The sequence below is a fragment of the Vulpes lagopus genome, chromosome 11 (genome assembly GCF_018345385.1).
Source record: "Vulpes lagopus strain Blue_001 chromosome 11, ASM1834538v1, whole genome shotgun sequence".
NCBI classification, from domain to species: domain Eukaryota; kingdom Metazoa; phylum Chordata; class Mammalia; order Carnivora; family Canidae; genus Vulpes; species Vulpes lagopus.
The window spans coordinates 56671129-56686636 of NC_054834.1; the positions used below are offsets into that span (position 1 = coordinate 56671129).

Below are 15508 nucleotides of genomic sequence, written 5' to 3' on the forward strand. Positions count from 1 at the left end.
TTTGTTTATTCACTCAAATAGTATTTCCTGAACACTTGCTATGTTACAGATATTATAGTAAGTGCTGGGGATATATTGTTGAACAAGATGCAGTTCCTGACTTCAGTCTATTAGAGGAAAACAGATAATAGGCAGTTAAAATTGAGCAGGATATAGGCAATGGTAGGGATAAGCCAATTGGAGGTGTGGGAATGCAGAATAAGACTCACAGTTCATATTTGGGGTATCCATACTATGTGCCAGGCCCTTTATATGTGTTAATTTAATTTTTAAAACAACCCTAAGAGGCAGGTACATTTTTTAACCCTTGTTTTACAGATGATGACATTGGAGCACAGAGGAAGGAAACACAGCTGGACGATGGCAGAGCCAGATCTTAGCTCTCCGCTGTGATAAATGGGATTGGGTTATCTCTGTCTCCCATCACTATCCCCCGCCCCTCAAGAGATCATGTTATAAAAATGACCCTTACCTGGGGAGCTGCTCAACCCTCTCTGGTGTGGCCTGCTGGTGGGAGCAGCCTGGCACCTTCCAGGATGGGCCCATTATTAGGCATTAATATTGTTTCCATGGGCATACTTTGGCTATAGAAATATATGACATGGAAAATATGTCATATTCGAGACAGATAGATACTTACTATCTACTGTGAACTGAAATAAGTCACAAAAACAGAAGGTACAGAATATAACATAAGCCAAATTTTTTTTTAATGTGTTTTTCTCTATACACAGAGATGGCGTGTTACCGGGAGTTGTTCCCTGGTGATGGACCTTTCGGTGTTTTTAATTTAATTCTCTTTGCTTGTCTGAGTTTTCTAAATATTCCATGATAAGCACGTGGAGCATCAACCACTGCCTGGGAATATGGTTCAGAGCACCTTCCTAGATTCCTTGCTGCAAATTCGGCTGACTCTGGCATTTTCCCAGGAATGAGATTTTTTCCCCAAGGGCTCTGGCTCCTTTCTCAGCGCGAGGCCCTCGGTGGAGGCGAGGCCCTGAGCAGGTCCTGTTCCTCTCACATGCCGCCCATCAGAACCTGCAGGTGCATAATCGAACGCTTTTCTGCTGGGACATGTTTCAGGTTGTACCATCTTTGAAAACTGCAAGACCTGCCGGAACGGCTCATGGGGAGGCACCCTGGACGACTTCTACGTGAAGGGGGTCTACTGCGCAGAGTGCCGGGCGGGCTGGTACGGAGGAGACTGCATGCGTGAGTAACCCCGAGGCGGCTGCCCCTCGGTGCATGCTGCTTTGAACACTCAGCTTGCAGCAGACTAAGGTTTATCTGGTTGGGATCTGAGTGCTGGAAAGCTTTGGCCAGAGGGCTTTCTAGGTAAGACCATAAGAAAACAAAGACTGTTTCCATCTGCTGGGTGTGGATCGTGGACATCTGTTTGGAATTGGCGTCGGGAGGTTTATATCTGCTCTTAAATCTTCTCTTTTCTCCTAAATGAAGCCAAGACTTTCTGCACCCAGAATGCCTCGTGTCCATTCCAGAAGCAGTTGCGTGTGAGCAGGGGTCAACAACCAGTGAATAAGGCTTTAGCTATGCTAAGTTCTGTAGTGGGTTTTAAATGTGAATTTCTATTGGTAAATTTCTTGGTTCCTGAGTTAAATTCCTGGATCCCACATCAAATCGTCAGCATGCCACTTATCCCAGGAAAGGGATTCTTTCTGGGTTCTCCTTCATCTCTAAGAATTACTTAATCTTTATTAGGGATCCCCTCTGAGTTTTAGTAATCCTTTGAAAATGGAGTGGAAATCTAACGTCTCAGTTTAAAGCTCCGCTCTGCAGTGCCCTGACGGTGAATATCCCTCTGAGAGTCTGGATCTGGAGCAATGTACAAACTGTTATTTTGTTGGGCCTATGTTACGTGCTCCCTATTTGAATCAGAAGGATGGGCTGACAGGCTGAGCAATTTTCCTCTTATGATGATATTCCCAGTTTGCAGAGAGGGAGGACAGAGTGCTATTGGTATTCTTTGCCTGATCCAACCTGTAGCAAAATGTCACGAGTTTTGAGAGTCTCAGGTGAAGGATGAGCTGTGTGGTCTGCCGCTGAGGACCCCAGCTCTATCTGGAAGGGGTGTATTGGTATTTTCGGATGAACCTGGGAGTTAAATTATCGTATAAGATACAGATAATTTTTAAAAGTGCTGGTCTTGATCGCACATCTAGAACTTCAATGTCATTTTTAGATGGGTTCTAGAAAACTTAATTTGGTTGTTGGTAGGTGATCTTCTAGGTAGTTTATCTGTGGGATTTAATCCAGGTCTTCCTTTGGCAACTGTTCCCGGAAGACGGTGTAGCATAATGATCAAGAGTACAAGCCCTGGAATGACGCAGACCTGGGTTTAATAATTTTGCTGGTTACTGGTATTGTGGTCTTGGCCGAGTCATTCAACCTGGCTAAGCTTTGTTTCCTTTTCTTTACAGTGGGAGTAAAGCTATCTCATAAGGTTGTGTGAAGAATTCGGTGAGATAATGTGTGAAGCACTTAATGCTTTGTCTGGCATATAGCAGAAGTTCAAAAATACTTTGAGAAATATTTGCATATTAAATATTGCATATTAAATATTAAATATTAAATATTGAATGCAATAAATATGTCATTATTATTCTATATGCTCCTTAATTGCCAAGCTGGTGGGTGGTCCAGAAATAAAACTACTTTCAGTAAAAGTTTAAGAAAGACGTAATTAGAGATACAATGCACAGTTTTAGATTTCACATTGACCTTTGCAGTATGGGAGATAACTTTGGGGTTTTCTCCCTTTTGGATATGGGAGGTTGTTCTTTTTATGTGTAAGGGAATGGAGAAGTGATATGTGATGGGGTGATGGGGTGGAGCCATCTGCTTTCATCGGCTCATGCATGACCTTTGAGGCAGAGAAAGTAAAGAGTTTAGGTTTATTCCAAGCGCACTGGAAGCCAAGGAAAAGCTGTGAACTAAGGTATAGCTAAGTGCTCAGAGAAGGTAGAACGTCTAATCCTGGGGAGTCAGGCGTGGGAGAGATTTCAGACGGGAGGTGATGGTTGAGCTATGCTCATCTGTGGGTAAGACAGAAAGGTGCCTCAGTCTATGTGATTCTAGACCCCTTGTCCTTAACCACAGTACCATCCCACCTCCATTGACAAGCCCCCTCCCACAGCTCTGTTTTCACTGAAAGCTGGGAAGTGAAATCTCTGCTGAGGGCAGAGTGGACATATGGCTGCAGCTGGAGAGTGCCAAAGGTTTGAGACAGCCACAGGAGGGGTAAGGAAAGGCACCAGCTCATGATAAATTAAAGCTTGTCCAAGCAGGACTAAGGACCCCATGGAAGCTGGACTTCCTGTATAGGTGATGCCATCTGGACAGTTGGACAAGGTCTTCTAGCAGCATGGGAGCAGAGGTGGATAAAACCAGTCATTTGGTGGATCCAAGAGTTGGCTAAGGCATGATTGTCTCAATTGGGAAGGTCAGGAAACCAGAAGAGCCTGAAGAAAGGATAGGATTGGCAGTGTCTGTGAGATGGAAAAGCAGGCATAGTGATAATAAAGTAGTGGATCATGTAGATAGGAGGGGTATTGTGATCAGAAAACAGAATTTCCAAGTGGAAGCTTTCAGGACTTGTGATAATGTATTCATCTTTATTAGTCATTTTTCTTCTTTGTAACAAACCATCTCAGAAGGACAAGTGTTTATTTTCCTTTATCATGGTCTGTGGGTTGCCTGGGGTTCATCCGATTTCAACTGAGTTGGTCTGGGTTGCTGTCTCAATTCAGAGCTTAGCCCAAAGGAGCAGCAGCTACTTGGGACATATTCTTCTCAGGGTGGGGTGCAAAAGCACTAGAGGCCAAGCCGAACAGCCAGGCACATTTAAGGCCTCTGCTCACATCATATCCATGAACTTTCCAAAAGAAGTCACATGGCCAAGCCCCAGATCAGTCAAGTAGGGAAGTATGCACCATCCCAAGGAGGAGGGGGTACAAATATCCCAACAGTACTCTGATTGCTCTGTGTGTAGGAGTTTGTTTAGGGGAAAGGGCAGAGAAAGGGAAGAATATTTGCATATAGGAGAGTGCTAAAGCAGGTAGTAACAAGACAGAAGGGTAATGGGAGCTCAGAGGAGTCCTGTACATGTGCCTTTCCCAATAAGACCTACTGGTTGAGTCTTGGGTTTGGCCTCAGTGTAAAAGTTGGCTGTATACAGAGGCTGGCTGGTTGGATAGTGATGGTGTCCATGTGGAGAATCAAGGCTTTCTTGAGGATAGCAAAACTGGCTCAGGGCGACTGGTCATCATCCCTAGGAAAGAGGGCATAGAGCATCATTCATTACTCTACCCATCCATTCAAAACATATTCCTTGAACGGATGCTCCTAGGTGCTGGACGGACAGTGATGGGCAAGAAGGACGTAGTTCCTGCAGTTCTGGAGCTTGCAATTTAGAGAGGAGAGACAAAAAAAAAAAAATTGGAATGTAGTCAATGCTATGAAACAAACAGAAAAATGGTCAGATCCCTATCTCCTTCTGTGTTGGTTCAGTTACGCTTGTTCGGTTTCATAATGCTTGTTCTGAAAGCTCCTCTGCACACACTGTGTGTTATTTGATCAAGCCATAAGCATTTATGGAGCATTTCTTATGGGTCGGTCACTAGGGAGAACAATGAGCTCTCAGTGAGTTTCAATCCATCCATGGACACAGGGCTTGACCATAAGAAGACAACGATAATGTGATACTAGGTTCTTATCACTGCCACCTCATACAATTAATTAATAGTTAATTAATACATGTGAGGGGAAGTCAAAGGAAGAAATAATTCATTTTACTGTTTGCTGAATGCTTGCCTGGGGCTGGGCACTATGCTCCCTGCCTCTATTAAGAGGGAGCCCAGCACTTGGTAGCCTGTTCCTGGCTGGGGCAGTGCAAGCATTTACCCAGTAGATGGCACCCAAGTGATCCTTTCAGGCTGTTGAATCCTGAAGGAGGGCTTCCTGCAGAGTCCCCACCTTCTGTAGAGCCCTGGCATTTTTACTAGAGTGCCATAGAGGACCCAGGAAGGACAAGTGACAAGCAAATGCCAGAGAGGATCAGACTAGTTTCTATTTAGTTATAGAGCATTCAGTACTGAGCAGATATTATAACACCTTTGTTTATTCACTGTCCTTTACAATATTTCTTTTTTTTTTTTGACTATTTATTCATGAGAGACACACACAGAGAGAGAGAGAGAGAGAGAGAGAGGGGGGCAGAGACACAGGCAGAGGGAGAAGCAGGCTTCCCACAGGGAACCCGATGTGGAACTCGATCCTTGATCCCATGAACCGAAGGCAGACGCTCAACCACTGAGCCACCCAGGAGTCCCTCCTTTACAATATTTCTGATAATTAGTATTAACTGAACTTTTGATAGTCTTAGAACCCATTATATGATTGATTCATTTATAACCATTGACATTTTATATTAACCAAGATAAGAGCAGAAGGGCCTGAGGTCATGGAGCCCAGGAGAGGATTTTATTCGTGTCCTCCTGCCCAGGAAAGATCGGTTTAGTAAGCTCGGAATATCCAGGCTATGGAAAGGAGCTGATTCTTTCGTCTTACTCCCAACCTTTTATTTTGAAAAATTTTATGTGTACAAAGAGTTGAAAGAATAGTACATTTATATGCCTTTCACCCGGATCCACCAATCATCATTTTCTTACATCTGACTTTCTCTCTCTCTTACGGCACTATGAACTCATGAATTAAAAGGTTTTTCCTACGTTTTGTAATGTTACCATTATTTTTCTTTCTGATGCTCAAATTGTCCCAGAATTAGCCAGTGAAGGCCCTTTAAGCCAGCTCCACAGCATCATTCTTTAGGTAATTCCTTTCTTTCCTTCTGCTTCCCACCCCCCAGCCCCAAATGTCTCAAGTTCACCTTGATTGTTTACGTCCAAGTCCTAGAACCAGCCATTTCTCTATGAATTCTGGTTCCTTTTGTGGGAATGGTTTTTGGGAATTATGATCTGGTTGCTGGCTATGAGAAGCACTGATATTTAGAGTCAAAACCAAGGTTTCCTCCCAAAGCTTCATAAACTGGAAAGTTGGCTTCTTAAATGGAACCACTCCATTGAGCTTCAGAGTGGGGCTTATTCATCATGGCCTTTGGGCTGAGTGTTTCAGCACCAAATGAGATGAGCAATGAGAGGGTCTAAGAGCTACCCAAGATACCACACTTCTGGCTCACATTGTAATGACTCAGACTTTCAGGCTATGGAGAATCTAGGGAATGGAAGGTTAGCAAGTCAACCCAGAGAAGAGGATTTATGGGGAGACATAATAGACCCTTAGTACATTTTATCTTCTTAGCCATATTTTAGATAGAGCAAAGGGACTGACCATGAGCCATGCCTAAAAATGTGGGGCTAGTATATGAGAGAGGAGGATGATTTGTGTAGGCCGGTCCTTGAACCATAATGGGAAATGATCAAGAGCAAATTTTAAAGAGAGAAAGGCCCACAAAGCTGTGTGTTACTGATATATGGAGCTGTTTTCCTAGGGAACCATAGAATCATCTGGGAGGAGTCACTGAAAACTGGCTCATTTTGTTGTAGACTTAGGTGCCTGTTTCCTTCTAGGAAAGGAACAATGCTCATTTGGATCCAAACTGGGGACTGTATTATGTGATGGTTAACCACTGGGTTTGGAACCAGTAGGATCTGGATTTGAACCTCTTATTCCCTCTGTGACTTTGGGCAAAGTTATTCAATCTTTGTAAGTCTCAGTTCCCGCAAGTACAAGATGAGATAATAAGAGTGGTCCTTTACGGATTTTTGTGAGGATTAAATGAAGTACTGACTGTAAATCCTTTAATAAGGAACCTGGTTCATAGTAAATGCTCCATAAATGGTGACTGCTATTTTTATTACTACTAAACCAAAGCCATGAAGTGAGCTTTTTCTTTTTCTTTTTCTTGTTTGAGAAGAAAATCAATGTGAGGCCAGAGAGGAAAAATAATAAAGTAGAATTCCCTAGGGACAAGAAAATATATATTGGACATGAGGAGGTAATCTTCCCAGAAAAGAATTGTAATGGTAAATAACACTTTACATTTCATATAAAATTATATGAAAATTATATACATCAGATATATACATACTATATATATGTGGACACACACACACACATACGCATATATATACACATACGTATATATAAAATACTTTATATAGTTGAAGCTCTGACTGCAGGAAATTCATGTCCGAACCTTTGCAGAAGATTTTATGTTGTCAAAGATCTCATCCAACCATTGCTCAGTTTCTGGCTAAGGTGTAGAACATGAAAAAGACCCTCCTTTCTGCTCAAATAGGAAGAAATCACTTGATAAACCAACGAAAATTGTTTCCTTTAAACCAGCAAGTATCTATGAACACAAAAGCTAAAAGAAACTAAACTCCAGAAGAGTAAATCCTTCCTGTGTAAGCAGGTGGCACCTGCTCTGAGGCTGACGGCAGGGCAGGTGAAGGGCGGGGCCTGCTGGAGAAGGAGGCGGGGCCATCCAGGGAGGAGGCGGGGCCAGCCAGGGAAGGAGGCGGGATTAACCAGATTTAGGATGAAACTGTGGGTGCCCTGGCTGAACTTACATCTAAAAGAGACCCCAGAATGAGCACTGGGTATTATGCTTTATGTTGGCAAATTGAACTCCAATTAAAAAAAAAAGAGAGAGACCCCAGAGCAAAGGCATCCCTCTCTCCCATATATTCTCTTAAATGAAGTTGTGCTGAGCATGCAGAGGCTAGGGCAAGACTAGAAAGCAGAAGATCTTGAGATATTGGGAGTTTTGCAGCTTCAAAAACTTGGTGATTTCAAAGCCTCAAAAGTTCATAGTTCCCCAGGCTTACAATTACGGAAGTGTAAGAAGATAGGTGGAGATTGCAGAGAATGTTGAAAATGAAAGATGCATTTTGTGAGGTTTCTGGTGCTTGAGTTTCAAGACCTCTCTAGAAGAATCAGCTTCGGTCCTGCTTCATATTAGTGTAATTTCTGACTGGATCTAAATGATCAGTCCTCATCCTCCCTGCCTAATAGAGGAAAGGGTGTTACCAATCAAAAGAAAAAAATATATTTTTCTGTTGTGAAGAAACAAGAGAATATATTTTTCTGTTGTGAAGAAACAAGAGAATATATAGACTTTCCTATAACAAGTCTAGTCAAGAGGAAAAAAAAATCAATCAAAAGAGGTAGACAGTGCCTAATCAAATATTGGAGTTTTCAGACAAGGAATTAAAAAAAAACTTTAAAATAGGGGTGCCTGGCTGGCTCAGTTGGTAGAGCAAGTGACCCTTTATCTTAGGGTCATGAGTTTGAGCTCCACATTGGGCATAGAGCTTACTTAAAAAATAAAATAAAATAACTTTAAAATAAATAAACTAAAGGTTCTACAGGAAAACGGTATAACAGAGGAAGAGAAATTTCAGGATAGATTTGGAAAGTGTTAAAAAGAACCAAATGGAAATTCTAGAACTGAAAACTGTACTATCTGAAATCTTAAAATATTCATTGGAGGGGATTAACAGCCTACTGGTCACAATGGCAGAAAGGATCAGGGTACTTATACATAGAGTTTATAGAAATCAACCAAATTGAAGCACAGAGAAAAAGGACTGAAATCCTTCTTTATGCAGAAATCAAAATTCTCTGAGCTACCCAAGCCCAGACCCTCTCTTTTGAGTCGGATTGGCTCAGTTATCTCTCTGATGTTTTTGTGAAGATTCTGATGATTTTGAGGAGGACAGACTTTTTGCAGTAGGGCGGTAGGTGCTGTTCTCACCGGTCAATTGTTTTAACTGAGTGGACAGACCCCTTGAGACGAAGAGGAGGGGCTTCAAAAATGGTTTGATTGGGCAGAGAGACATTTGATTCTATCTGGCATAGTCATTCAGTTAACAGTTAACTGAACACCTGCTCCGTGCACGTAAAGGTGTGAACAAGGCAGCCAAGGTCCCTGCTCTCACAGAACCGTCATGGGGGAGGCAAACCATTAAATAAACCATCACTATAAAGTATCAAATTAGTTGGGATGATAGGCCAAATCATAGGGTGAGCTCTGGAGTTATTCCTGGATATCTGACTGCTCCGGGTTCCGACCTAGCCTCTGATAAAGACCATCTCTTAGCCCTCCTTATGAACCACACCTTGTTCTAAGTACCTTCACTTACTAAGTCACTGATCCTCATCAGAGCCATTTTATAGGTGAGGACACTGAGGCACAGAAGAGTTAAGTGACTTCTTTGCTGTCATGCAGCTTGTAAGTAGCAGAGGGAAGGTGCCAGGTCAGAAGCCAGGCCCCAGAGCCCAGTCTCTCATTCTGTCTCCCAAATCATCTCGTGATGTGGGAGGCGCTTCAAGTCTTCACTCCAAGTCCCTGTCTGGGGGCCTAGCAGGTCGTGGTAGAAAGAACCAAATCATGTGGGAAGTGTGAGCTCCCTTCCAGCTCCTGGCCTGGTATGTGGGTCATCCCCATGTCCTCACCCAGGCCTTTGTTCTGCCATCAGTGTCTGGGGCCTGTGTCTGATGGGTTGAGTGATGTAGCCAGTGCTGTAAGGAGGCCCTTCGGGGCCCTGGCGCAGGGGTCAGAACCTGGGACGGCCCCTGTGAGTCTTGTGCCAAAATAGCGCCTCGGGTCTAGACAAGACTCAAGAGAAATAACACTATTTGTTGCCATTTATTGAGCATTTTATGTGTCCAGTACTGTGCTAGGTGCTTTAAATAAATATTTCATTTAATGCTTACAACAAATAAGAAAACAACAACATGGTGGAAGGTGCTAGTGTTACTCTCATTTCCAGTGAGGAAGCCTGAGTCTAGAGAATCTGGAGAACTTGTCTGGGGTCACACAGCTAGTAGAAAGCTGAGCAGCAGTGTGGACCCAGCCTGGCTTCCTGGACTGCGCCTCAATCATTGTGAGTCCTGCCTCCGAGTCATCTCTGAAGTTGGGGTTTGAGGGTGGAGAGGAAATGCAATGTCTATGTCTGAATGCTTGTTTTCTTTAGTCCTTCCGCCTACCACTCCCAAGAGGAAAGATTAAAAAAAAAAAAAGCCCCAATGATGTCTCTGAAGCTTGTTATGTCTGTCTCTTGCTCCTCCTTCCCCACCCCCACCCCCCATGCTGGAGATAGCGAGACTTTTGTCTGAATGCTGGGGTGCTCATTTTTGTTGGGAACCCTCCAGCTCTCTTGCCAGTTTAGAAACTAATGGAGATTTCCCTTCGCCTCTGCAGAAGCAGGGTCTATCTAGGTGTCTGTCTTATTTTGGCTTGTAGCAACAGAGAAGGGTTGGGGCGGGAGGTTGGAGATGAGTCCAGGATTTCAGAGCCCAGTGGGGGGGACAGTCTGGCTTCGCTGGCAAACACCCCTACACACATACGCACATGCCCCACTTCCCCCGCAGCAAGACATTGTCAGGGAATCTGAGCACGTTTCTGGGCCCATTGCCTGCTCTGGTCTTTCAGACTCAGGACCACCTGCTTGGTTGGCCACCAGCACTTCCTTGGCGGGGACACTCAGCTGTGTTCACTGTTCTGCCCTAGACAGAGAGGTGCACTTAGTCTGCCCTGCACCCAGACCCTCCAGCTCCCCAAGGAGAGGCAAGAGTGGAAAGGGAGCTGAAGGAGCCCCTTGATGTGGGAGGGGACTAGGGCTCCTTCCTCCCATTCTCAGTGCCTCATACCCTTCTCCCAAGCACATTTCTGAGAAGCGGCCTCTGTGTCTTGCTGGTTGGAACTTGTCCACCATCTTGGGGCCAATGTGTCCCTTCCCCCCAAGAATGAGGAGGAAAACCTCATCAAGGACTGAGATGTGGCATGTGCTTTGGAATCCTGGATACTCCTGAAGGACAGCCCCGGGCCTGCAGGAGCAAGTGGTCTAGCATCTCACATGGCAGGGGGCCTGTGCCTGGGTGGGGATGGTGGCCCTGACCTCTCCAGAGGCCCCATGAGATCCTGGGTCTGGCTAAGGCCTGAATGGTCCTGCCGAGGAGACCTGACTGGGGTGGGCCTCGGCCACCCCCACCCCCACCTCGGACCTGAGGAGAGGCCCAGTTTCCCAGCTTCCATCCCCAGCAGGGAAGCGGACTAGCAGCATTTCCTGCTGGTTCCAACTTGGGGTCCCTGCAGGAGATTTACTGCGGGAGCTGGGATTTAACACCTTGCAGCCTGGGAAGCTGCCAGTCCCCAAAGGGTGGAGGCTGTGCAGGAAGACTTCTTTTTTTGTCTTTCACACCCAAAGATCACTTCCGTAGCAAGCAGATGGGTGGATGGGGGCGATGGCATGTGAGGTGTGCAGGAGGAAGGAACGTGCACTTCAGAAAATGGGGTTGGGGAGGGGGGCGCGGAGATCCAGTGTATCTTTTGGGGAGTGAAAGGATCCTGCTGCTTCAGCACGGTGTGGGACAGGGGCAGGAGGCCCTCAGGACAATTGAATGTACCAGCTAGGACCCAGCACTGGTACCAGACAGATCCAAGTTCAAATCCCTGCTCTGCCACCAAGGAGCAACCGTTAACATTTCCTGGCGTCTCTGCTAAGGGCCTTCTGCCCATAATCTGATTCCAGCCTCACAAAATCATATGAAGTACGTGCCAGCTTTATTCTATTTGACTCAGGTTTCCTGCGGTTCTGAAAGAGGAAGAAACTTGCCCAAAGTCACACAGCCAGTGAAGATAACACCGAGTCTCAAACCAAGAGCAGTGGGGCTTGGAAGTCTCTTCGTTCTTAACCTGTGCTTTACCGTTTAAAAGAGTCACTTACAGTCTTTTGCCCTCCCGGCCATCTGGCCTTGGGGAAGTCACCCCACTTCTTTACATCCTTATTAAGGTTTCACCTCTGGGAAATGGGGAGATGAATGTCGTTCTCATAGGTTTCTCATGGGCGTTAAATGAGAGGATGCTTGGAAGTCTTTCAGCCAGTGCCTAGCCTGTGATAATATTGTCATTCATTCATTCAACCACTATTTATTCAGCACCTGTTCCATGCCAGGTTCCATTCTAGGTGGACAAGCTAGAAGAGGGCCGTCCCAGCTCCACTAAAATGAGTAAGCAGATAAGCTAGCTAATTTCAATTAGTGATATGTGCTATGAAGAAAAGAAAAATAAGGTGAGGACAGTTACTATAGAGACATGACGGTCTGCTGTAGCTGTGTGGTCAAGGGAGGCCTCTTTGAAGAAGGGCCAGTTGAACTTAATTCCCAAAGAAAGGAGATATGGGGCCCCATTCTTCCAGGCTAAGGGAACAGCAAGGGCAAGGCCCAGGGTTGGGAACAGAAAGGAGGCCGGTGTGGCTGGGACAGTGGGAGGAGGCTGGAGACTCATCCACCTGGGCAGATGGTGGGTCTGGGCCTCAGTGAGGCAGGGCCATGAACGTCATAGGAAGGTGTTTGCCTAGAGGGAAACCTTTGGAGGGTTGAATCCAGAGAGTAATGTGATCTAATTTATTTATTTAAGAGGTGGCTTTGGCTGCTGTGTGGAGAATCAAATATGAGGGGAATGATTGGAGAGGGAGAGAGGGTGGAGGCTGGGCAAGACAAGAACCCCCAGTGGAAAGTGGTGGATGACGCTTCCCACTGGCGGACCAGGACAGCAGCAATAGAAATCCAAATGAAGACAGGACTTGTACAACCAGCTGAGCAGTACTTTCCACCAAAGTAACAAGCCTCAGACCTCACAGCTTGTCAAAAGTGGAGTTTGAGCTCTTTTCCTAACCCTGTGGAAAGATCCTCACCTTCATCTTGCTAGGGAGCAGTATCCACTAATATTAACATTTTCCTTTCCTTTTTTTTTTTTTAAGATTTTATTTATTTATTCATGAGAGACACACACATAGAGAGAGAGAGAGGCAGAGACACAGGCAGAGGGAGAAGCAGGCTCCACACAGGGAGCCCGATGTGGGACTCGATCCCGGGTCTCCAGGATCACACCCTGGGCTGAGGGCAGGCGTTAAACCACTGAGCCCCCCAGGGATCCCCACATTTTTCTTTTTTAAGCAGTGAGAATTTATACTTTTGGGGGTTATTGATTGTAACTGCATATCTAGACTTTATGAGGCCAAACTGGATTTCTGTAGAGAGCAGGGTTAGGTGAACTTTTTCTGTGAAGGAGCGGATAGTAAATATTTTCATTTTTGTGGGCCTTGCTGCCTCCTGTCAGAACCATTCAACTCTGCTATTATAACTGGAGAACAATCATATAAAATGCATTAAAAATGGGCATGGCTCTGTTCTAGTAAAACTTTATGTACAAAAACAAGCAGTGAGCCACATTCAGCCCATGGATTATAGTTTGACAACTCTAGTAGAAAGTATCATTTATTTATATGACCCAGATAAATTTTTTTCTCTAAAACCAACTCAAGGCATTTTTCCCAGACCATTTTGTAAAGCTAGGATGCATCTTACACACCTGTGCTTATCTTAATACTAGGAAACATGATGTAATTTAACGATAACTTAGTCCAGTGGTTTTCTTAGTGATTCTTTGGAGGTAACTCGGGGAAATGAAGGTGATAGTGAGGGTAGAGGGCTTTGGATCCCTGCACCCCACGCAGGAGAACTTCTTGGATACGTGTTTTTTTTTTTTAATTGGTGGCTTTCAAAAGAAATTTGTTTGGGGAAAAAAAAAAAGAGTTAGGGACTAGGAAAAAAAAAAAGAAAGAAAGAAGACCAGTGATCGAGTCCAAATGGTTAGAATCATGTTCCCTTGCTGGTGTCATGTGTTAGGGAAACATTTATTACATAATTGCATATAGAACAAATTAACACATAAATTTTCTAACTGGATGGAAAAGGGTCAGGAAAGAGTTGCTTTAGGGTCCTATTTGTGGGGTAAAGGATGCAGATTTAGGCTCAGAAGAAGACAACAGTGTCTACTTTCAAAGCCTTTTGGGGTGGAGTCAGCAGGTTGGCATACGGCAGTCTTGCAGAGGCTTGGACTCCACCTTCAGACACAGGTTTGAACCTCTGCTCTAAGTGGCCAAACTTTTCTTTAACCCTCTTGTTATACATTTTCCCAGCTGGAAAACTGGAATGATAGTACTTCCCTTTTCAAGCTGTGGGGTGGATTAAGTGAATTAACCTATGCAAATTGCCTAGCACATTGCCAGGTGCTTGAGAAAGTAATTTCCTTCCTTGTTCTGTTCTCAGGGATGTGGGTGAGCTCAAAGGCTTTGAGACCTTCTACCCTCTCTCTCCTGTTGACTCCAATTTCCATGCCCCAATCTTCTCCTCCCAGGATGTGGCCAGGTTCTGCGGGCCTCAAAGGGTCAGATTTTGTTGGAGAGCTACCCCCTAAACGCTCACTGCGAATGGACCATTCATGCCAAACCTGGCTTCATCATCCAGCTAAGGTAAGGGGCTGGGGTCAGAATTAGGGAGTTTGGGATTATAAGGAAACACAGTAAGAAGGCTGAGGGCCCTGGATCCTAGTAACCTCAGGGTAATCATCAGCACTTTATTCTTAAAAGTAGGAAATGTGAGGCGCTGGGGTGACACAGTTGGTTTAAATGTCTAACTCTTGATTTTAGCTCTGGTCTGATCTCAGGGTTAGGAGCTCGAGCCCTGAGTTGGGCTTCCTGCTCAGCATGGAGTCTGCTTGAGTTTCTCTCTCTCCCCCTCTCTCTGCCCCTCCCCTGCTTGCTTGCACATGCTCGCGTACTCTCTCTCTCTCTCTCTCTCAAATAAATGGATATATCTAAAAAAAATAAAAATAAAAATAAAAATAAATGGATATATCTTAAAAAAAAAAAAAAAACCAAACTAGAAAATGTATCCTGGAGGCTTTTTTTAACCTTTTGACTATTCCATGGGACAAAGCCTGGTAAAAACTACAGCCAATTACATGTTTGTTATTCACGGCCCTAGAATGGGGAGTTAGGGGGTTTAGGTTCTTTTGACCCAAGGATAATACCAACAAAGCAAAATATTGATAGCAATCTACCCATCCACAAATCTTTACCAAGTCTTCCTATTCATCCAGGACTGGGCTGGGTTCTATGGGAGGAAAGGGAAGAAATTAAAGGCACAGATCTAACCTTCAAGGCATTTATTCTCCACATTGGGGTTTTTGCTTATCAGCTCCTTTCACCGAAAACAACCACTTCTCAGAGAACAACCACCACCCCTGTAATAAATAAACCAGGTTTCTCTTCTTTGTGTGGAAGATAAGCCATTTCTTCTTATGGAACTTTGGAGTCCTCACAAATATTTAACTTATGCCATAGTTCAACCTACAGACCCAGTTTTATTGTAACTCTCGATAAATAGCACAAGAGAGTGCCGTTCTATGCGAACTGTTTACTGCTGCATCCTAGTGCCAGGAGCAGCACACGGCACACACCATAGCAGCTTGCTAGATACTTGTTGCATGAATAAATGTTGGAAGAACTCCTCTTTGCCTCCAGCACATCTCCTCTCTCCTGGCTAATGCCTCTCCTTTTCCTCTCTAGGGAAGCGGAGTGGCCCGCTCACCTTTGGGATTTCTAGAGGCCTTGTTCAC

General features: G+C 44.6%; 1 protein-coding gene across 1 annotated transcript in view; it reads left to right on the forward strand.

Annotated features, from left to right (window-relative positions):
• PAMR1 (peptidase domain containing associated with muscle regeneration 1) overlaps positions 1-15508 on the forward strand; it is a 72565-nt gene that overhangs the window by 23983 nt on the left and 33074 nt on the right. The window contains exons 3-4 of the mRNA XM_041723046.1: positions 1084-1212; positions 14246-14360. Of these exons, the coding sequence (XP_041578980.1) occupies positions 1084-1212; positions 14246-14360 (244 nt within the window). The remainder of the gene's footprint in view (positions 1-1083; positions 1213-14245; positions 14361-15508) is intronic.